Source organism: Acartia tonsa, chromosome 9, assembly GCF_053477335.1.
Source record: "Acartia tonsa isolate MP-2025a chromosome 9, ASM5347733v1, whole genome shotgun sequence".
NCBI lineage: Eukaryota > Metazoa > Arthropoda > Copepoda > Calanoida > Acartiidae > Acartia > Acartia tonsa.
The window spans coordinates 38132469-38157406 of NC_137268.1; the positions used below are offsets into that span (position 1 = coordinate 38132469).

Genomic DNA, 24938 nt, shown 5'->3' on the forward strand with positions numbered 1-24938 from the left:
CAGGAGCTATGAAGATAGATAGATACCTGATTATATTTAGGCCACTTCCAAACAGTAGGAACTAAGGAAGATATCAAGATAGTCAGTAGGATAGCTAGAGCTATAAAGATAGATAGATACCTGATTATATGTAGGCCACTTCCAAACAGTAGGAACTAAGGAAGATATCAAGATAGTCAGTAGGATAGCTAGAGCTATGAAGATAGAGATAGATACCTGATTATATGTAGGCCACTTCCAAACAGTAGGAACTAAGGAAGATATCAAGATAGTCAGTAGGATAGCTAGAGCTATGAAGATAGAGATAGATACCTGATTATATGTAGGCCACTTCCAAACAGTAGAAACTAAGGAAGATATCAAGATAGTCAGTAGGATAGCTAGAGCTATGAAGATAGAGATAGATACCTGATTATATGTAGGCCACTTCCAAACAGTAGAAACTAAGGAAGATATCAAGATAGTCAGTAGGATAGCTAGAGCTATGAAGATAGAGATAGATACCTGATTATATGTAGGCCACTTCCAAACAGTAGGAACTAAGGAAGATATCAAGATAGTCAGTAGGGTGGCAGGAGCTATGAAGATAGATAGATACCTGATTATATGTAGGCCACTTCCAAACAGTAGGAACTAAGGAAGATATCAAGATAGTCAGTAGGATAGCTAGAGCTATAAAGATAGATAGATACCTGATTATATGTAGGCCACTTCCAAACAGTAGGAACTAAGGAAGATATCAAGATAGTCAGTAGGATAGCTAGAGCTATAAAGATAGATAGATACCTGATTATATGTAGGCCACTTCCAAACAGTAGGAACTAAGGAAGATATCAAGATAGTCAGTAGGGTGGCAGGAGCTATGAAGATCCAACAAATCTAAAAATAAAAACATTTTAAGATTCAATTATTTAAAAATGTTTCAAAAAATTATAATTAAAAATATACTTATTTTTAAATAGAATTAGGTATCCCCCACAAAAAAAATATCTTTAATGGGAGGTAGTTGTTTATTCCCTCGTCTTGAGAAGCAGCAGACACGCAACTGCAAAGATAAGTCAAGAAAGTTACCCTCCAGCATAAAGTTATTGAACTTCTCTAGACCAATAAGATGCTTTACTGCAAAGGACAACCATTAAGATCCAGCGGTTAGCAAGATTCTTCGAAACAGACGAGTAGACAGACAATCATCCTGTTAATTTTACATAAAAGGATTGGATTAACCAAATGAACAATTAATGTTTACCTTCCAAAACCAATTGGGTTCAGAGCCAACCATAAGTGAGATATCCTTAAAAATATTAGGATAAGAATCATAAAATTTATACCAGTTTTGTTAGACCAGGTTTTGACCCCTCGGGGCTAAAACGGTTTTGATCTTATGATTTTTATTTTAATAAAGCTTATATAAACTGTCTATAATACGATGCTATAAATAACATTTAAAAAATAACCTCTGAGAAGTTTCTATAACCATAAATCCACATGACAGAAACAACCTAAATAGAAATCATGATGAAAATTGTGAATTTTTTTTTTACTTTTTTTGCAGATTTATGAAATGATAATCCTGGCTAAGCTTGTTTTTATCACATTGAAAATAAGCAAATTTATTTAATTAGAAAATATAATTATTTGGATTGGCTCGAATTCAGCTACTCAACATTTTCATTACAGAAAAAATCCCATAAATCTTAATGGATCAGACAAATTGACAATGAATAATATGTTTATGTATAATGTATATCCCCAATTATGATAAACAAAATTACCCCTTCAATAAGTTAAATTTGTTGGAAAAACTTGAACACTGATAGTTTGTAAATCAATGAGAAGATTTAATGAAAGTTTTTTGATCCAATCATTAAGACACTGTGTTTTACAACTTTAAGCACTAATTTATAGTGCATTAAGAAACCTAAATAAGACGTATAAACAATGGTAAAATTGTAAACATTGAAATAATAGTTATTTCTCGTATCGTATTACACAGCTATCCTCAACAGTTTAGCGGATTTATAAACAACACGCTCCAAGCGGTCAATGGATCCTAAAAATAGACATACTTGCTGAATCATACCTGGTTTTACCTAAATTATACCTGCTCCTTCTTCGGGACTATAGGCTTTTAAAGATTTTCACTTAAATTACCCTATTATTTGACTTAAAATAGCATTCGACAAGACATCCTGTCGCTGTTTAATAATAATAATAATAATGTTTATTTGGTGCTGCCAGGTACCCCCCAGCTTAGGAGATAGCACATACAATACTCTAAATTGCTGCTATCTATCGTCAATTTAGAGTTTACATTATGATGTTTAATCTCATACAAAAAAATAAAATAATATTAACTAAGAGTTTAATTATTAACGTAGTAAAAATTGGTGGAAAAGAAGGAAAATTTTCAGGATATGCACCAGGAGCTACAGGAGTACTATCTTGACCAAAATGGGGATAGTGTATTTGATTCCTGAAGCCCCTTTTTAGGAAATATGAAAAGAAATAAAAAGAATATGAAACATATTAAATGTGAAAGGGAAAATTGAAACTTTAATTTAGTTAAATTGAGTTGTAAGGATGGTAAAAAAAAAGAGAAAAAAAAACACAAATAAACATTTATATTATGTAAGAGAAATCAGTAAATAATAAGAAAGATGAAAAAAAAACAGATAAAGGAATTTAGAGAAAAACAAAATAAATCAAGTATGAAAGCAAAGAGAATAAAAAAGGAAAAATAATAAGATAGATCATTGTTGTATATAATTTTAATACCATATTTTAAATTTTAAAATATCATTGAAGATTAATAAGTAAAGGTTTTATTTAAAAAAGAAAGAAGAAAGAAAAAATAACATGAAAAGGATAAAAAAGCAATAATTCTAGTAATTGTCATTATGTTATTTTAAAAAAATAATAGATGTTTCTCATTTCAAAATAATATCTTTTTATAGAATGCAACTTTGATCTTTGCCCTATATTCAACCCTACAAAAAAGATGTTATTATTTTCTTTTAAGGCCATCCAAATGTTTTTTATTAGATTTAAATTTAACCGATATAATTGTTATTGGTTCCCTCTGCCGTTTCTATCCATATTTCATGAAATTAAAACCATGAGAAAGAGTTGACGAGAAAATAAGAAAAGTGTTGAGAGGATAAGTAAAAGCTAAGTTAATGATAGAGGTATAGTATCAAGACTAAAGTAATTTTATCTAATATAAGGTTTAACAAGGTTAACCTCAAGAAAAACGTAAATATAATGGTGGGACAAAGTTAATGATCAGTTAAGTTGTCATAATAAATAGGAAATAGAGGAATAGAAATAAAAGAAAAGAATGATAGGAGAATATATAAGAAAACCGAGAAACCCTTAAATATCAATATAAAAATGTAGCATGACCAACAGACTGACAGACAAAGTAAGTTGTATGCTGTTACTTTTTGTTAAGGGATATCTTCACAAAAATTGACTTATCTATCTGAAATAGTATTGGTTAAAATTAAATTTTACCATATTGTTATGGACTGACAGACAAGATGAATTATAAAGTAGTTCTGCTACTAACCCGCAACTATGGCTCGTCATGTAGCGCATCCGCTCTTCGTTGGGGATGTGATAGGTTCGTGGTACAATTAAAGAAGTTAAAAATTGTTCCTACTGTTACTATATTAGGTGCGCGGCATATATAGTTAGAGTAGGGAGACAGGGATCTAAAGGGACCAGACAATGACTTATAAAGTGATGTAAATCCCCAATGATGAAACACAAATTTACCCCTTATTTAGCTTATACTTAGTGGTTGAAAAGCTTGGAAACTCAACTTAAATACCAATCAATCAAAACTTAATAAAAGTCTCCAAAGTTGTAAGCCAACAAATAAGAAAACACTATTATAAAACTTTTGCTACAGCCCAATGACCCCTTTCCCTTCTCAGACAAAGTGTTGGTTGTCTGTTGAATGTTACTTAACTGAATATCCATCAGTGGGCGGTAGAGCTCCCATGACAAGCGCGCGGATTTTGAAATCGAAGGGTAAACCCACCCTAATTAGGTAATATTTTCGCTATTAAAAACTTAAAACACATAGATGTATTTATGTTAAGTATACTCAGCTAACTTAATTTGAAGTCAAATAAGCTGATCATATTTCTACCATCCACTTTCTTATATTATGCCCGGAGTAAAACTTCAATTATATAGGTTAGTACTCTAGCCTATAACTTTTCCTCAAGATAAAAATACAGTTAATCTTTTAGATGATTGTAAATTTCTTTGCTATTAATTATAGCATACTACTGAAAATCGGTATGCAAAAGATAAATTTCTTGTCAAGTTTCAAAATTATCATTTTTATCTTTTGATATGATAAAAAGTAATGCATAATTTAATTTTCTATTTTTATCATTGGTGTTGGGCGTTATATACCAAAAATATTTGATGCAGTTATCAGTAAGTATATAAACAGCAGGTCAACAGTCTTTAGATTTGTGAAATAATATTAAATATGTATTAGAAGGTAGTTCACAGCACAAAAAACGCGCGAACAGAGGTTAGTGGGTTAAACTAAGCACTACTTTTGTTCCTCAAAAAAATAAAAATCACCCTGTGATAAACATGCTGCTACTTTTGTTTTCCATAAATTGTTACATGTCTTTTATTACTATAAATAAACATATGGTTGCCCTTTAACATCCAGGGGATTTCTATTCAAAATGGAAGGAAAAGGCAGAAAAATAGCCTAAAACCATTCTGAGACCGATTTTAATTTTCCATTATTTCGAGAATTCGATCAATTCATTAGTTGTTGAAATCTTAAGCTAGCCACAAACAAAAAACCTCTTAAAACTTTAAAAAATAGAATAAGTATAAAATACATTTTACATTTGTGCCAATAAAAAAATTTGATCCTAAATTCATGTTAGTATATCATACTGTAATCTTAGGCAATATAATTATTTTTTAGGAACCGCTATTGTTGACTAGCTGGAGATTTAAACGCACACTAGATCATTTTCTGATAATATTTTTTTCTTACTGCCCTGTAATTTACTAATTACATTTCATATTTTGTTTTGATATCTATTTCAGCTTAAAACTGTAGTCATAATGTCACCAATCCTACTTTATAAAGTAATAAGTTTTTTTAGTTCATGTGAAGGAAACGAAGTTGCGGGTTTCGTCGTATTTTAACAGTAGCTTTTGAAAGATTATATTAGGTTAGGTTAGGCGATTGCCCCGTAAGGTTAGGCAATTGGCCCCGCGGGGTTAGAGCACCAGCAGGAGCTAGAAATAAGATAAAAGCTAATGTGAAAATATAACGAAAACCGCAACTTTGTTTCCTTCCTATTAGCCAGTTTTTTGTATAAAGCTTAAGATCTGAAAAGTTGTTAGGTTGTACTTTTCAAGAAAGCACAATAGATTTTTATTTTTTTTAGTTATTTTAGGCTATTTTCCTCCTCCCCCGCCTTCCCTAGAGGATCAGGTTGACCAATTAGCAATCTTATAATGTTAAGTAATTAACATTCTGATATTTGAATGGTAATTTTGTATAAAAACAAACACTGTAAATAATGGTAGAAGCAAACGCTGTTAACAATTTTATCAATATATTAAATACAAATGACTCCTTTTTTGTATTAAAACTTATAAACAGCGACAGGATGTCTTGTCGAATGCTATTTTTAAGTCAAATAATAGGGTAATTTAAGTGAAAATCTTTAAAAGCCTATAGTCCCGAAGAAGGAGCAGGTATAATTTAGGTAAAAACAGGTATGATTCAGCAAGTATGTCTATTTTTAGGATCCATTGACCGCTTGGAGCGTGTTGTTTATAAATCCGCTAAACTGTTGAGGATAGCTGTGATTATAAACGGCTTTTTTCGGATATAGAATGTACAATTATAAGATTAAAACTAGTTTTTTTACCCCCGAGGTGCCGGAGGCACCGGCTAAAAAGACTGGTTTTAATCTTATGATTGTACATTGATGAACTGAAATTAGTTTCCGAATGTGAACACATTTTCTTAGGTGTTTCCCAATCCTATCTTAATATTTGCTACTAGCTAAAAAACCTTCAAACTTAAAAAAAAAAATCAAAATTTGAATGTTTATAACGATTTATACATTATACATTCAAAGTTTTAATTTTTCAAATTTTGATTTTTTTTTTGAAAGTTTGAAGGTTTTTTAGCTAGTAGCAAATATTGAGATAGGATTGGGAAACACCTAGGAAAATGTGTTCACATTCGGAAACTAATTTCAGTTCACATGTACATTTCTATATTCGTAGAAAACTGGATATAATACGATGCTAGACATAGTTTTTTTCGTAAGGATGAGAACCGGTTCCTATCCACCGGATTCGAATGAATACGAGAATAGTTATTTCTCGCATCGTATTATAAACGGCTTTCCGCGGATATAGAAAGTACAAATATGAGATTAAAATGAGAGGTTTTTTTAGCCCCGAGGTGCCGAAGGCAAAAGCTAAAAAAACTAGTTTTAATCTTATGATTGTACATTTCTATATTCGTAGAAAACTGGATATAATACGATGCTAGACATAGTTTTTTCGTATGGATGAGAACCGGTTCCTATCCACCGGATTCGAATGAATACGAGAAAATAAATTCTCGCTTTTATAAATGTCTTCATCCTTGTTTTTAAATTGATCTAACCTGCCAAAGTCCGACCCAAATAATAGGCAACTTGATGCCGTATTCGTCCATTAAATGATGAATATATGCCCCTAAAATAAATAATTTTAAAATAGTTGGGTTGCTATATAATGTGGATGTTACCGTACATCATTCTGAGTATAGGATACATAGCCTAAAACTATTATGAGACCTATGTGAAGATTCCATAAAGTGGAAAACTCAATCGGTTCAATAGTAAACGAAAGCTCAAGGTACAATACAGACTTGTATAGTAGGATAGCTAGCGGTTACAATAATACTATATAGGGAATTAGGGACAGAAAAATAGCCTAAAACCACACCTACAATAGTCTAAAACATCCTAGCAACTATATAAATTTTGCCTTAACAAATTAAGATCCGCTCAATTAAAATTTTGTTCCTTTTGCAAATATGAATCACTATACTAATGTAAAAATATTCGGATATGACAATAAGCTAAACCAATGGTGTGCTGTAGAGTGCATAGGGGGTTGTCAACAACCCTCTTAAAATTAAAAATAAGAGAACATTTTATCTCTTTTCAACCCCCCCTCCCCATAAATTAAATTACTATGCACGCCACAGATCTAAGCTAAATAGATGTATGGCAAGTTGTGAAAGAATTGATAGACTATAATAACCTATTTATAGATTCTGTATATCTTTTTATTGAGTTAAAATATCGAAATTTTGTGTGAAATCTAATTTTTGATTCTATCAAAAAGTTTCAAACTATCTTTTTATTCTTTTATTGTTGTTGAAACTTTCTCAATATTTTAATAAATAAAATTTATTATTTGTTGTATAAATCAATACATTCCAAGAGATAGTAAAATGAATATAAAAGAAATGAGGGCTTAGATAATAATTAATTTAGCTTTATTATGCATCTTTCTAGACCTTGTAGGGATCTTTAAAACTACGAGGTACTATTCCAGCGGGGCTCTTCTAATACTTACTTAACCTAACCTAAACATCTTTTTTTTTTACTATGTGCGATATGATGGAGAGCACATACAATTTCGGTACTTTAATAAGAAAATTGTATCAGCAATATAAGTAACAGAATGATTATGATTTTTTCTATCTATCTGACTCTGTGTCTGTTTATACAGAATGATCTCTCTAACCGCTGAACTGATATGTTTCTCCTTTACAATGTAGCTTAGGTCATAAGTCCTGGAAAGTTTTTTTTACTATGTTAGGGGGGGGGGGGGAGCGGTACCACCATCCTCCCAAGAGAAATAGCCATAAGACAATAATACCACCTTCCCTATTTTGTGCTTATTTTTTAAAACTAAAGCAAAATGCAGACAGGATCGAATTCATCCTTCCCACCACCTTATAGACTAAGCTATAAAAATTGGAAAGAATTTTAATGAATATAATAGATTTGAAATCTGCATAAAATTTTAAGGATTTTTTTTATAAAATTCGTTTTTTTATATAATTCATTATTTAAAAGCGCAAATCCAATTTAAGTTAAAAAATTTTGACCAATAGGATAGGTGGATTGGAAACTACCTGCGCTCTAATTGGTTGAATGATGTACGTCACTTAAGCTTCTCCAATCAGGGCGCAGATAGTTTTCAATCCACCAATCACAGATGTCATAATTATTTAACTTAATTTGTATTTGCGCTTATAGATAAAGAATTATACAAAAAACGAATTTTATAAAGATTCCTTAAAATTTTATGCAGATTTCAAATCTATTATATTCATTACAATTCTTTCCAATTTTTATAGCTTATTATAGACGCTAGTTATAAATATTATAGTACTTACCATTAGCAGAAACCATAGGCAGGGCTAGCAGATAGATTGATATACACACACACAGACTCAGCTTACTCTAAAATAGATCAATGTGATTTACCAGGAAGTTAGACAGTTTATAACAGAAGGGTTTAGTTGCAAAAAGAGCATTTAACAAGTTAGATTGCAAGCATAAGCAACAGGAATACCATCTAACATGTATAATTTTGTATTACAATAAATAGCAATCAATTTGGCACCAACAAAATAGTCATAATGCTGTTTTTGTGAAAACACGACAGCCATTTATGTTGTATATATCCAAAAAATATTATTTTAAAGTCTTGGTATTTTTAAAACTTCCTGATAGAAAATTTAAATTCTTTGAAATATATGTCATATAAATGTAGTTTAAACTATTCAACTGACAAAAATATGCAGTTCACTAAATTTAAGTTTAAATGCACTTCGTGCAACTACCTATTTAGTAAAATTCAAGCAATGAAAAAAAGTATTTAAGTATTATATCAGATTAAAGAAAATTTTCTACAAAAAAACAAAAGAAAACTAATAATAGAATTAGTCCCTGTTTTATTTCCTACGAGGGGCCGCAGGTTTGGGTGAAAAAATAGTAACAAAAAAAGATATATATTACAATTTAAGATTAGTATATACTTTATATTCTAAGATTGCATATTTGTGGTTGTAAGACATATTTGTTGAACTTCGTTTTATGAATATTGTCATTATTGTTTTTATTATTTTTTTATGAATGTAAAAATTTTTTAATTATGAAAAAAAACCTTTTTATATATTATATATTGTTTTATTATTTGTATACAAATTGTAAAGATATTTGTCTGAATGAATAAAATCTAAAAAATTTCCAAATTAAGATTTTTATACTGCATATAAAATTTATGAAAAATCTTTAGTTCTTATTTTTCAAATTGAAAGTACGCTTTTTTATTCTAAATTATTTTTCAAATAATTGATATAGCTTATGGTCATTATAATGAATCATTACAGGGCAAGCATAAATAGCATATAACAATCTTAGGACCTAAGTGAAGCTTCCAAAACTTTGAAAACTTAATCGGTTCAGTATTGATATATTAAGCTAAAGACAAAAAACTTACTGTTTTTTTTTATAGTTGATAAAGAATTTGTAAAACTAAGTTCATAATTTTTTATAATATTTTTTTCAATGCTACAAAATAATAACAAAATATGAAAAAAAAATCTTTACCTTATGAATTCTAAGTTTAGGTAGAGAATCATATAGGGCAGTACAGATGGTCTCCACAAGGGCACTCGAAGCATTCATGGTGAGGATAAACACCATGAAGAAGTACAGGGCACACCAGATCCAAGCACGGGGTAACAGAGATAGAGACTAAAAAAAAATAATTACATTCATACAAAAAATTAATATTTAGGATGAAATCAGAGCTTAACAACCCAGGGAAATAAAGGAATAAGACAATGACCGATAAATTTATGTGCATACACGATACACAAATTATCCCACTGTAGATTACTATTAGTGGTTGAAAAATTTGAACACTCAATTTAATGAAACAACAAATAGGACTATAAATGGGCGTCTGCTAAGCCATGGTTGAAGTTTTTATATAAAAAATTTAACTAATATTTTAATAAGGATTGTAAATTTTTCATAAATAAATTTTTTAAATTTAGGAATAGGATGTAATTTTGGATATTCAATAAATCTAATAATCATATTTAAATTTCAAATACCTTGACGCTGATTAAAATTCCAATGAAAATTTGATATTAAAGGGGGGAGGCGGATGTGCCACTTTTTGAAACCAAAACTAAAAGTCAAAGGAACTCAACTAAAAAAAGAGTTACAGGTCTGAGATTTTGCATGGCAGTTGCTTTATAGGGTTACAATATGGAACAGTGAAGAAACGGCGGCGCATCCGCCGAAAACCGCCGAGAAATTGCAAAAAAAATTCGGCGGGAAACGGCGGTTTTCGGCGGTTGAGCCGCCGTTTCTTCACAGTTCCATATTGTACCTCTATAAAGCAACTGCCATGCAAAATCTCAGACCTGTAACTCTCTTTTTTAGTTGAGTTCCTTTGTTGACTTTTAGTTTTGGTTTCAAAAAGTGGCACATCCGCCTCCCCCCTTAGTATGCAGATTTTTCTGGACATTTCAGAGGCCCATGGTCCCGCGTTAATTGAGATATATTTTGTCGTCATAAATTTATTATTGAGGTAATGATATGACGTAAGCACACACAAATGCACAAAAATTTATAAATAAAATTTAGATAAAATTGAATTTAAAGGGGGGGGGGTGTAGTTTGTTTATAATTTTAGATAAGATTAGGTTTGGGTAGCCCCGCAGGGGTTTTGTAATGTAAACCCTCCCCCCTCATTTTTAATTTATTTTAAAAATAATGCGGGGAATGCAATGCTCGAAAGGCTCTAGGGAAAGCACCATTTTTGTGACTTACCTCCGCAAAAGCAATGAAGATAGAGGGAGTACTGTAGTGATAGTATTCTCCTTCATATGATAAAGAAGTCAAAGTCAAACCTAAATATAAAAACATTATAGAAAAAGCTTTACTTCAAGTAACAGGACGCCTGACAAAAGGATCTCGCTAGGATATGGTTCTCCCTTACAATTTAGCTTCTCATTGAGAGGGTTTATAATTGTTTTAGCGGAGAATACATACACCTTCTCAAAAGAAATCGCCCCTAGAAAAAAAAATTCTAGCCCGATTTTTAAAACTTTTTTTAACTAAAAGTAAAAATGAGCAAGGGTCAAATTGTACTGAACTGATTGAGTTCTCTATTTAAGGGAAGCTTCACATAGATTCTGGAATTGTTTATGGCAAATATATATTTAGTTTCAAGCATAAACTTCTTCAGAGGAAGCAAAATGTAAAAAAAATTAATCGTTTTTTTCATTATGGTTAAACGATTTATTTTACCTTCTTCCACAGAGCTTGCTTGTTCATTGATAACGCCAAGAACAGTGAAAACAACACAACTAAAAAAATAGATAAAAAAAAACTATTTTATGTTTTATTAATGGATATATTTTATAAGTGGATATTATGACAGGAGAAAAATTGTCTGCAATTTTGGCTGCTGACATGGACATAATTTATTGGCCAGTTGGTTTATCCAGCGATGGAATGGGGTGAAGGGGGTGGGTGGGGAGATTGTCATTATAGCCAGTTACAAGTTTCACTTTAAAGCGTACTTGATCATATTGTGTAATATCCAAGTAATAATAAATCTATTATTTTATGGCGTTTTCCAGATTGTCCGTCCAATCATTAGAAAATCCACCAATCCAAAAACCTGTAGAGTAGATTTTCACTGGATAATAGAATAGTACGTGATATTTTATTAATCAAATATCTATTAGCTGTAAAATATCAAATATTATAAATTGTAATTAAAGGAAAAGAATATTAAGTTAAAAAGTTTCCTTAGAAAGAACGTTTAAAAAAATAATCCTTTTCAAAAGTTAAGGATTTGAAAATTATTTTTTAAAACACAATTTTAAATTGAAGTGTACTTAATTATAAAAAACTTTAAATATCCCTACAAACATTATAAGAAACAAAAACGTTCAGATTTTCCCTGTTTTTACCTTTTTCTCTCCCAAAATAGCATAAAATCAAGGCATTATTCCTGGATATTTTTGTTAATAGGACGTTTTTGGTTGATCAGTGTAGTGAAATGTGCTTAGAAAATGTTAAGATTTGATAATCAGATGATAAATTTTTACGTTCACACTCCCTTCAATATTTTTTGCAGTATTTAAGTTACACAGGTAGAAACTAGATTGTTTTTTTCAACAATGTTTTATTTAAAAGCAAAAAATGTAAATTGTGAATAATTTTAGATAACTAAATTTCAATTTTAATTTAACAAAGAAATTCTTTACATTTTTACACCGGGATTTAATTTGATTTTAACAGTCCTATATGTCAAAAAGAACATAACTTTTTAGAGAGATTTAATAGATTGACCTACTTTTGACTTTTAATAAAATAATAATAATGATATATTTTATTAAAAATCAAAAGTAGGTCAAATATATAAAAAATAACCTGTTTTTGTTTTAAATATAATTGAAAAATAAGGTTAAAATATTTTTTTTAATTTTAAGGTATTTAACTCAGTTTTTATTAAAAAACACCCCGATCTCTCTCAAAAAGACATACTCTCCATCCTTCCGTATTAAGGATTTTAAGGACCCCCTCCTTCCGTATCAAGGATTTTAAGGACCCCCTCCTTCCGTATTAAGGATTTTAAGGATCCCCTCCCTCCGTAAATAGGGTTAAGTATACTAACCAATACAGAACTGTGGTTGCTAGATGAACAATGCTAAAAGCTACTGTATCCATGTGTACTTTGTTACCAAATCTGAAAAAAAATAATAATAATATTTTCACAGTCCTTTAGAACCCTATTAACGTTATACATTAGTTTTAAAAAGAAAAAGAAATTTTTTTGTAGTGTGTTTCTCCCAAAACAGTTTCAAACCTTCCCTGGACCTACACGAAAAGAAGAACCATGTCAGATCAGTAGTTAGCGGGCTCCATGGCTAAACACACAAACAAGTATTCTTTTACTTTTATGATAAAATCATATTTATGTATGCTTTATTTGAAAATATATGAAAATAAATATTCTGAATATAATAAAACTATACCTGTTATATGAGCCGAGAGCAATATAAGCTCCCCATGAAATACCAAGATTGTATAGCAGCTCCTCAACACTTACTTTCCAAACCTAAACAAAATTGTTTTCATTATTTGTATGTTTGATTTCAACAAAGCATTTGCTAATGGATACACAATAATTCTTGTACATATGGGAACAAAATTTCATTAATACCTTTAAAGTCAACTAATTTTAAGAAACTAGCGGCTGCACACCTAGCATCTAAAGGCTCTTTATTGTGGAGTATTAACCACCCCCAAGCCTTTAATTTGATTATAAATTAGCATAAAACCATCCCGGGACCCTTTGGAGAATTTGATTGGTTTGTTGGTTAGCGGGATACTATCAAACAAGAAAAATCTTTCTACTTTATATAATAGGATACATATCAGTTTTAAGTTATAAGATTATGAATGAAAACTTTTTCTTCTAATTTCAAACTTATAATGAAAATATGCACACAATCTTCTTACAGTGCAGTGCTCTAAAATTGACTCAAACTTTTTGAACTTAATCTCCAAATAAGAGATATCTTTTTTAAAAATATTTTGAGAGAATCCATTTTATGAAGAGGTAGACAATTTAAATACAGGTTTAATCAGAGAGAGAGAGAGAGGACAATGGGCTGTTTATTACACTAGTCCCCAAAGTCCTATCGTTGGTAAAGTTTGATTATTTGGATCATAAATTTACATCAATTTATCGGCAATTGTCTTATCCCTTTAGATTCCTGAGGTTTAATACTTACAAATGGATCCAGAAGTTTTTCCCAGTCAGGTAGGAAATAATGGTTGAGTCCCTGGATGGCACCTGGCAACGTGGCAGCTCTCACCAGGATGGCTGTCAGAACGCAGTACGGTAACAGCGTACTCACATACGCAACCTGCAAATATTGTCAAAAGTAATTTTTTTTGGTTATTATCCTTTTTAAAAGCTTAATAGCTCCTATCGTAAATTAAGGTAAGTTGAAATTATCCTATGGATTTCAAACTTGACATGGTAATTCCTGTAGTAGTTAGGTACTATTCAGAAAGCGTAGCAACTCTATAATTGTTTCCAGAAATTGCATAAGCGCATTTAAAACGTGTTTACTTTACACTTTTTATGTGATATAAAATCTCTTATTTGGGACGGTAATTCCTATTACAACAAGGTACAATATTAGTATATCTAATATCAAGTCCTAAAAATGTAAGTATGCCCTTTGAACAGTATTCTGTATTTGACAGTTATGTAACCAATTTACGTAGAATTTTGGCATCCTTGTCAAAGTATGAGCTTCCAATCCCATTGATACAAAGTAACAAAATAACCCCCCTCCCCCACTATTCATTTTAAACTTTTACCTTTCCCATAGATCTAACTCCTTTGCATATAAACAAGAATATGCAAGTCCATGCTCCAAGTAGGGCGAGGGGCAGGTAGTAGCTCCAATCTCCAACATAACCGAAGGTATCAAGACCTTTACCTAAACAAATTAAGGGAATAAAAATAGAATTAGGATTTATAATATTTATTGTCAATTAAACAAGGATTCAATATTGATCCAAAAAATCATTAAACCTCCCTCCCTCCCTGATAATTTTGTAATTCATATATACAATTGTACAATACATATAAAATAAGTATCAAATTTCTGATTTTAACATATTTAGTGTTAAATGAGAAGCTATTATTAATTATCAAATATAAAATATTCCATTACCAATTAGTGAATTAAAATATAAAGACGTCAATACATTATTTGAGTTTTGTATAACTTGTTAATTTTGATTAATTTGGACATTTATTGGAAATTCAACGCCTTAGATAATAGTTAATAACAAACAATCTTAATCAAAAATATGCAAAACTTGTTCTATAAAAACTGTGTTTCCCTTGTTCTGATAGAATGTAATCTAACACTTTATTATTGCTTGTTCCCATTGATTTCAATGGTATACTTTTTTAAAGATGTAGTTTTTAACTAATAAACCATAAATTCATAATTCACTTCGCTTTCATTTAGTTCATTTTTAGTTCAATGTTTGTATATAATGTTAAATTAACGACTTAAATTATTTAGATAAAACAAAGACAATAATATGATTATGAATTCAAACTCTCTCTGAAAATACAAAAACTGAAAATTAAGCTACATGTTCGATTATCTATCCTATTACATAAAGTAATAAGGTTAAGTTTTCTATAAATACAGAACTGATAAGGTTCTCAATAATAAAAAGGCTTCATAGAGGTCCTGTGATGGGTTTAGGATATTTTATTATCAGATTTAAGACTTGTTACCACTTTTAAGACAGAGTCCCTATATGATAGGGGCGCAATCTTAAGTAATTAATAATTTACCTAAAGTAAGTACATAAGATTTCCAGAACATATCTGTGCTGTAGGTGGATACATCTGAACAGTTTGTCCAACCCAGGCTATCTTGCGGGCATCTAATAAAAAGTTATTATAGTCTTTATCCAAAGAAAATAGGTTGTATGTCTGTCTGTGTGTATCGAAGTATCTTGCTATTTTGTGATCATCTAAAATAAAATCAATTTTAATCCTTATAGAAAAGGAATAGGTTGTCTGTATTTCTGTACCTAAGAATCTCGCTAACCGCTGAACCAATATGGTTTTCCTCTACAATGTAACTTCCCGTGGGTCCTGGGAAGTTTTATATATATTTTGAGAGAGGTTACCACAATCGCACCTAGTAATATTGACAGCTGTTATCTGAATGAAAACCCAATTTGAAGCTTTGACACAAAAGCATAAAAAATGTTAAGTTAAGTTACTCCCCAATGACAAGCGGATGAACTGTGTGATACCCAACTGTCGCGGTTTATGGATACCAGTATATTTTATAGTCCATTGACCCCTCCCTTCCGGAGGAAACTTAATTACCTTGGCAGAGAGAAATTTCTGTCTGTACACTCCTTTCCCTCCGACCACCAGGGGGCTAAAAAAATATAAATAATAATTTATTAAAGGTTTGATTATTTTTACACATCTTTTTCAATGTATATGTACCATATTTCATATTGCTTCAAAAAGTATTAGATTACTTAGAAAAAACCAAGAGGTTGTGATTCAGCAATTAAATTAAAATTGCTGAAAATTCGCATGTACTTTCGGGAAAAATAGGAAAGTAGTTATCAATTTGGAGAAAAGTATATATCGAAATAAATTTTCCCGCTTTAATTCCAAATTGTTTGATTATTTAAATTTTTTAATTAATGACAAAAAATAAAAGAGTAACAAGAATAGTTTTAATGGAAACTTAAGCATTTTAAAATCTAAAAATGCTTTCTTGTACAGCCATATAAAACGTAAAGAATGGCTGTAAAATATTTTGTATTACTTTTTGCCCCCAATAATAATGATATATATAACAGCCAACATGAGCGACATATCATACAGAAAGACAAACAGATATCCTACTTCCTCTCTTTAATTATGAAGACTATAATTAAATTCTCAGAAATATAAAGTTGCCTCTTCACAGACACACGTTTGGAGAATATTGATTTAGCTAGAGGTGCTAACATTATGCTTTTAATAGGTTGGAAAGGCTGAAAACAATATGACTGCTTTCTTCTAAAGGCATAATTATGAATAGTTTATTTCTATTTTTTTTATGAACTAATTAAGTGTCTCATGAAAAGCCACGTGGAACTACGAACCAGACTTTTTTATATTTCAGGGGAAAAAAATATTTTTTGGTTTCTTTTACCTCTAATTCAATTTTGTTTTCGATTGATAGCAGGAACCAAACAATAAAATTTAAAAGAATTCTATCTCTTAGGTTATTAAATAACATTATCACAACATCCATTATCACAACATCCGTATATCGAAGTACAAAAACACTGAAAGATGTCTAGAAAACAAACAGTATAACAAAGTGGCATTTTAAAAAAAAACCAAAAATACCAAATATATGGAGGAATATGTGAAAATATGACATCAGCTAAAAAGCCATGGATGTTTGATAGTTAACTATACTCCATAATGATAATGATAATAATATTGTGGTATGCGGCAGCTCTGGACCATGCAGAAACCAAGACATTATAGTGATGCTACGCACCTAGCTAAATCCTGTTATTCTACAATTATAAAGCCACCTGAAAATATGTCAGATAACGGTACTGATTTCATCTCTCAGTTGTCCTGCAAATGGAGGGAGGGGTGTTACCCCTCCCTCTCCCATCTTAAGCACCGGAACCTTCCCCTTCAACCACCAAGTTATCAGCACCACCTCAACCCTGAGGATAAAGGATCTAAACCTGCCCTCACCTGATAGAATCACCCCCACACAGACTGTTGTTGTCACAAGTAATCATCAAACCTTCCCTCTTTAGTACCCAGACCTACCACTCAACCCCTCTATGCTTATCTACCTATTGTGCTGCTCCATGGGCTATCCTGCCTGCCCCAGACAGGGATAGCCATCTACCTAACCATTGCAATTATCTATGTTTTACTGTATGATTTATCTTTAACTATCTTTATTCCTAACCCATATGTATTTATATTATGGTTAACTGTATTCTTAATTCCCCCCACCCTTTCCAGGGATGGGGAATCATGATTGCCCAAACTGACTATTGTATATGCATTATAATGCTTTTATGTTATGATCATTTATTCCTATCCATGTAGTTATTGTTTGTTGTATATAGCTTTAGTATCCTTTAAACCTTCAATAAAGTGACAACTGAAATAGATGTTGATTCTTGTCTAGTGAATGCTAGAGAAGCGTAGCTTCTCTATAGTAAGGTGTCCACGTCTGTTCACACTGCCGTAGTCTTTATTCGAACTCTGGTGTCTGCCATTTACCCTAAGCGGATACCACAACTTTTGGTGTCAGCTGTGAGATTACGGCGAACCACAAGTGTAGAGCAGACGCGCAGCTGAGGCTAAGGTACTCCCAGCAGTGAAACTGGCAAAACTGACACAAGCAACCTGAATTACCCACCCTGGACAGCAAGTCTAACTCTGCATCCGGCAGTTGTGGAAGTGAAACTTGACGAAGAACCGCGAGAAGCGCCGACATCTAACGGAGAATTGAGCGCTCAAAAGGCTGAAACAGGCCTGCGGACCGGCTGAAACAAGCCAAATAAGTGTAAACGGCTGAAAATAGGCCAATTTTACTGCAAGAGATAGCAGGATCCGAACCAGTGGCGCTAGCAGGACGGGACATTCCCTGCCGCCATCAGCTGGATTTGGATAAGCGGCGCTAGCAGGACGGGACATTCCCTGCCGCCGATAGGCTGAAACACGCCACATAGCTGCAAGCGGCGCTAGCAGGACGGGACATTCCCTGCCGCCAATAGGCTGAAACACGCCACATAGCTGCGAGCTGCGAGCCAACATACCAGTGTAGTGCACCAAAGCAGAGAAAACTACGTCAACTCCAAGTATCCTGAGAGGCTACAACGCAGCCACCCATCTAGAAAAAACAGATATTATATCACATTTGCAGGGATCACCACCCTGGTGTGATGGTTAAACAATAGATTTATAAGCAAAGATTGGCAAACAATTTGTTGTGTTGTGATAAAACTAAAAATAGAACAGGCTTGGATTTACTGTGTATTGTGATAACAACTAAAAATAGAACAGGGTTGGTAAACAAATCTGTTATGTAATTGTGATAAGGACAAAAATAGAAGCTAGATGTAATATAACAAATGCCCTGACACACAATCTAATTACCTCAAGCTTACAGCACAACAACAATACACCCCTTATTTCAGAGGAAAGGGAGGGGCTCACTCTCCATTGAAGAGAATACAATCAAGGTGATATAAAAATAAACCTAGGATTAAGGAGAGAGGGCAACATTACCTCATTACACAGTTGCCTCAAACCCACGGCATTCCCCCCCCTCCTCACAGGGGGAACGGACGGATTTACCCCGTCCCCTCACGCGCTTCCCCCCTCCTACCCACACTTGACTAAGTCCGCCCATGGTGTGGAGCTAGTGACCGGGATCACAGAGCGCTATTTACGGGTAGCGCAACGGAGTGCGGAATATCATAAAATTCAACGGACAGAGCGGACCAACGAGAGAGCAAGTTGAGGGATAAGTGCGCGTTTTACCTGCGTGCGCGGATTGACGGTGCGTAAGCGCGCTGCACGGAAAGGAGATTTCACGCACACACACACACACACACACACAGGAGAGGGGCCACTCTATAGCATACAACAGAGATATTTTTTTAGGAGAAAAACTTGCAAGTTCCTCCCTCCCTATCTACAGTGTGATAAGGAAAATTAAACCAGTTCCTTAAACCCGCTCAGACCCTCAACATCTTCCTAGCCCTGCCAACTCTACTTCAAAACTGAGTGGTTGGTGAAACAAATATATGCATATATATAAATACCCAAGTGACAAATAGTGTTGTTTTTTTTGTATCATGGGTGCAAGTAAGTGAATACTAACCCCACCATACAACACTGGAAACTGATATGGTAACTGAACGAAAGTACGCCCACCCTGTGGACATAGCCTGACTTGATGCCCCACACTGGGCAGTGGTGGTGTGTACCTGGACCATCGACCTCATAGTTGTGAACTTTATACAGAGGAAGTGTGATTTTTTTGGAGCAAGGAGGAAAGCTAGCTAGCTCTGGGGATATTCTTATACACGTATATATATATATGGGAGTGTAGCCATATATATATATATATAGTTAGCCTACCTATCCATATATCTACCAGCGGATACGCTCCTAGAGACATCTGTGGATACCTAACATATTCCTTTTACCTTTAAGCTAAGATCCGCTGGTTACCACAGAAATCAAGAGCTATACTGGAAAGGAGAACAACTCAGGCTCAACAGTTAAACAAGACGCTGGCACCAACAGACCAACCCCCTGCTACTTATCATGGGGACGCGCCAGCCACAGAAACTCTTGAGCCAGGAGGACCGAGCCTACGGCTACGTGGACTACCACCCTAATTACACAGCTCTAGTATTTATATTAGGGGTGAGCCGGCTCGAACCTCCTTGCGGCGCGGCTACTCTACTCTGCTCCTACATCTACAAGATAAGAACTTGGCAGCCCCTAGCCCGACGTGCGGAAATAGAAGACATTCATGATTGGGCATTAACTGTGTGCCTAGGCCTGCTGCTGACACTGTGGTGGACAGAAGTCTTCATTTGGACCAGAACCACCAACATCTGTACCCCACCACTCTCTGCTTCTCCATACACGATACTGCTTCTGTTATTACTCTGGCCTACTGTGTTGAGTACAGTGAACATCAAACACATGCCAGGTCACAGACCCCTGGTCCCTGAGATGCCCTTGCCTGGAAGGGTGACTGAATGTCCGCTGCACCGCTCCTGTTCAGTTGGTGCTCAACGCACGAGAAATAGCAATACTGGACTGGGGATTGCTGAACCTGTAGGTGTCCTCCTGGGGGTGTTGAACGATGCAACTGAGCCTAATGAGAAGGTGACAAGTTTCAGAGACTTAGTGGCCAGCCCCAAGATGGACACTACTACCAGAACTGAGACTTCAAAGGGGCCCAGCCCTAGGGCCAGTACCACCTGTTTCTGGGGTGGAAAGGTCCTCCCTGGCACTGGCCTCACCAATCTGGAGGATGGGGAGCTGTCCCAGGGAAATAGGCTCTTCACCCAGATGCCCGACGCGTACCTGGGGGTGGGGGAGCCGCCACCCAAGCCTCCCTGGGAGCCCCCAGGCATGGAACGACTGGGGACCGGCCTAAGGATGGGGACTGGTGACCTGCTGCAGTGGAAGACTTTACCCAGCACGGAGGGAGCAGGGTTGACCAGCAGCGGTGAGGCTGTTCCCCCACACTCCAAGACCAGATGCCGCTACTCTGTTGAACCACTGCACATGTCCCAGCCACGTTCCCCCATGCTGCTGAAGATGGAGGCCCACCAGGATGCAGAGCTCCAACTAGGGAAGTCAATAAGAAGGCCACCCCTTGCCAAAACCAGAACCACCGCAGGGGCTCCCCACCAGCAGCTGACGGGGCCTGGCCGGGACGCAATACCAGCTGGCAACTCTGGCCCAACTCAGGTGGCTACCAACAGTCTGCTGACAGTCCGGAATACAGTTCAGGCTACCATCAGTATGGCATCTTCTGGGCCTTGCTGGTCCACCTGTGGGTACCTGTCCACACACTGGCCACAGGTACCCCCCAGAGATCATAGCCCCCTTTCCGACTGGCACCATCAACGGCCTTTGCTACCAACCACCTGGCATACCCAGAGGCAGGATCCCTCATGTGGAGAAGCACCTGCAGAAGCTAAGGCCGAGGCTGGCCTCGCCACCCAGGGGAGGAGAGCCGCTGTTGGATGGAAGGAACCTGTGTGTATGGAGAGGAGGCTGAATGTAACCAAGGAGCCACCACAAGCAGCCCAGCACCGCCTGACCCCTAGTAGGGGAGACCCTGTTAGTCAGCTGGTGCCCCAACTGGAGGAGGAGAGACCTGGCAGGTTGATACACCCTGGGGAAGCCGGCCTGATGGGACCCAGCTGGACGAAGGGGCGCTGCCGCTTCAACGGCCACACAGCCGCCAAGTGTAGAACCGGTTGGGACCGGGCAATGAAGAAACACCAGGCCGCCCAACAACCTGCATGCAACCAGTCTGCCACCCAGGTCCACCTGGAGGGAGATGCCCAGCCGTCACCCCAACTAGCTGCCGCCGCTGGGGCCGCGGCTACCCAGGAGTCTGTGTCTCAGATTGGGACCATGGTGGCCAGGATCAACGTGCTGGGAGGAGCGGCTGAACCCAACCGGGTTGGCCTGGACCTCAGCTGCAACCACAGGGGACCGGTGTCCGTAACCCCTGTCACCCCCAGCAAGAGCCGAGGGGCGCTACCCAGCGCCACCGGGACGGTGTACGGGGAGGCCCTGGCGGCCGCCGAGTGGGAGAGGCAAGAGGCGCTAGCCAGCGAGTCTGAGTCGATGTATGGGACGCCAACCGGCGTCGCCACCTGGAAGGAACGAGAGGTGCTTCCCTGCACCACCAAGCTGATGTCTGGGGCGACAACCGTCGCCGCCACCTGTGAAGACTGGGGGGTGCTATCCAGCGCCCCACGCTGGTGCCTGGGGCGACAACCGTCGCCGCCACCGAGAGACCTGGACCCCTGTGAAGACTGGGGGGTGCTATCCAGCGCCCCCACACTGGTGCCTGGGGCGACAACCGTCGCCGCCACCGAGATACCTGGACCCCGGAATGAGCCCGCAGCCCCAGAGGAAGGGGTGACACCCGTCACCCCCAGCCAGCCAGAGCCCCCAGCCAGCAGGGAGAGTCCAGCTGTCCCTCACCCTCAACTGCATCCAGCTGTCTACCTCCCTCAACCAAGCCAGGGTAATTGTATTGCACTGGTGTACCAGGAAGTTTGGGCTGGGCCAAACTTGCCTGCGCCCCCTGCATCTGCCCCAGGAGCCAGGGTATCAGCCATTACCAGCCAAACTGAAGAAGCTTTGACCGCTGCCTGGGGAGTAACACAACTAGATGCGCCAAGTGCCGAGCCTGAAGGAGGCAACGCTCCTACAGTATGGCAACCACCACCTGCCCGCGTTGACAGAGACCCTGGAAGCCGAATGAACCTGACCAGCCCCGAGGGCGAAGAAACTGCGCCTGCATCCAGTAGCCAGCCTGCCAGCAGCAAGGTGACCAACACGATGGAGACCACCAGCCCAGTGGAGAAGCCTGAAGAGGTGTATACCAGGCGGCTGTTGGTCCAAGCCCCCTCATGTGCTGTGCCACCCCTGGAGGTTGCCAGGGTGGCCTCAGAGGTACACATCCAACGGCCAGAATATCCAACAGGACCAGCTACTCCAGCAGATATAGCCGATTCCGTTAGACCTGGGGAGGGCTGGAGTCCACCACCGTCCAGCAACTGGTATCCTGGCGGACCCATTCCACAAGGACAACAAACTGAAGGCCGCAACCACTGTCGGAAGTCTGGCGGTGCAGACAACCCCTCCAGCCTTCCAAGGGGAGAGTTGTGGTATGCGGCAGCTCTGGACCATGCAGAAACCAAGACATTATAGTGATGCTACGCACCTAGCTAAATCCTGTTATTCTACAATTATAAAGCCACCTGAAAATATGTCAGATAACGGTACTGATTTCATCTCTCAGTTGTCCTGCAAATGGAGGGAGGGGTGTTACCCCTCCCTCTCCCATCTTAAGCACCGGAACCTTCCCCTTCAACCACCAAGTTATCAGCACCACCTCAACCCTGAGGATAAAGGATCTAAACCTGCCCTCACCTGATAGAATCACCCCCACACAGACTGTTGTTGTCACAAGTAATCATCAAACCTTCCCTCTTTAGTACCCAGACCTACCACTCAACCCCTCTATGCTTATCTACCTATTGTGCTGCTCCATGGGCTATCCTGCCTGCCCCAGACAGGGATAGCCATCTACCTAACCATTGCAATTATCTATGTTTTACTGTATGATTTATCTTTAACTATCTTTATTCCTAACCCATATGTATTTATATTATGGTTAACTGTATTCTTAATTCCCCCCACCCTTTCCAGGGATGGGGAATCATGATTGCCCAAACTGACTATTGTATATGCATTATAATGCTTTTATGTTATGATCATTTATTCCTATCCATGTAGTTATTGTTTGTTGTATATAGCTTTAGTATCCTTTAAACCTTCAATAAAGTGACAACTGAAATAGATGTTGATTCTTGTCTAGTGAATGCTAGAGAAGCGTAGCTTCTCTATAGTAAGGTGTCCACGTCTGTTCACACTGCCGTAGTCTTTATTCGAACTCTGGTGTCTGCCATTTACCCTAGGCGGATACCACAATATTATTAACAAGAAGTTTTAGCCTTCTATCTTAAATAGGGGCCTAGAAAAAATCACGATTCCCCATAAACGTGTCTTTCGGACAGAAGGACGGACATTTCTAACTATAAAGTAGCTCCACTTCTACTAATGTCCATTTTAAACAATTATTTGACCTTTATTAAGAATGTCATATTTTCAAGTTTTAAATAAATAAATGTCCCGTTAGGTTTATTCAATTTAAGGCTTATTCTATTTTGATTTAATAATGAATTTAATAAAACGGATAATGCTTTTAATTTCATATTATTGATTTTATCGTGTCTTGATAGTTAATGAAAACAATACAAAGTCTCGGTGTTAAATTTAATTGTTGTAAAAAATAAAAATCTGCTAATTTAAACTAATTTCAATGTTATTTATATATTGTTTTATCTGTGCTTATAATCAGGGATATAAAGGGATAGGCCAATGATCGATAAATTTATGTACATCAAAAACTAATCAAAATTCATTGTAATACCCCAGAGTTGTTAAGCCAACGAATAAGAAAACAATATAATAAAACTTTAGTTACTAGAGTAATAAACAGTCCAATGTCTAATAACAGTGGCCAGCAAAAAAAACTTTCATCGACCTATCCACGACAAATAATGTTTCCATAATTTATACATCCATTAGTTGAGTACAATTACTAATGAAATAAGATTATATACGCAAAGATCTTAATCCCAAATCTTGAAATCAAAGTAACAGATTAAGTGGAATTAATTTGGTTAGCTGCTTCAATAGGCAACAATAAAACCTTATACAATAAAAATTGCATTAAAACTCTTTTGTAAAATGTATTTTTAGTATAATAATATAATTCATTTAACAGGCGTAATACGTATCTAAAGGCCTTAATAATAATGTAAAAAAGCAAATAAAAATAAAATCTGTAAGAAGTTATCCTATGATATAAAGTAGTAAGATTTTTA

General features: G+C 36.0%; 1 protein-coding gene across 4 annotated transcripts in view; it reads right to left on the reverse strand.

The window, feature by feature from the left end:
• LOC145328869 (sodium- and chloride-dependent glycine transporter 1-like) overlaps positions 1-24938 on the reverse strand; it is an 81548-nt gene that overhangs the window by 11286 nt on the left and 45324 nt on the right. For all 4 annotated transcript variants that reach the window (XR_013882665.1, XR_013882666.1, XM_080172790.1 and 1 more), the window contains exons 11-24: positions 16051-16105; positions 15505-15596; positions 14505-14626; positions 13907-14041; positions 13145-13227; positions 12784-12855; positions 11406-11464; positions 10926-11005; positions 9690-9836; positions 8471-8537; positions 6680-6750; positions 1455-1499; positions 1247-1291; positions 787-879 (exon numbers count right to left, since the gene is read on the reverse strand). Coding sequence is in view for 2 of the 4 variants with exons in the window: in XM_080172790.1 (XP_080028916.1) it covers positions 787-879; positions 1247-1291; positions 1455-1499; positions 6680-6750; positions 8471-8537; positions 9690-9836; positions 10926-11005; positions 11406-11464; positions 12784-12855; positions 13145-13227; positions 13907-14041; positions 14505-14626; positions 15505-15596; positions 16051-16105 (1166 nt within the window). In the remaining 2 variants the exon portion in view is untranslated. The remainder of the gene's footprint in view (positions 1-786; positions 880-1246; positions 1292-1454; positions 1500-6679; positions 6751-8470; positions 8538-9689; positions 9837-10925; positions 11006-11405; positions 11465-12783; positions 12856-13144; positions 13228-13906; positions 14042-14504; positions 14627-15504; positions 15597-16050; positions 16106-24938) is intronic.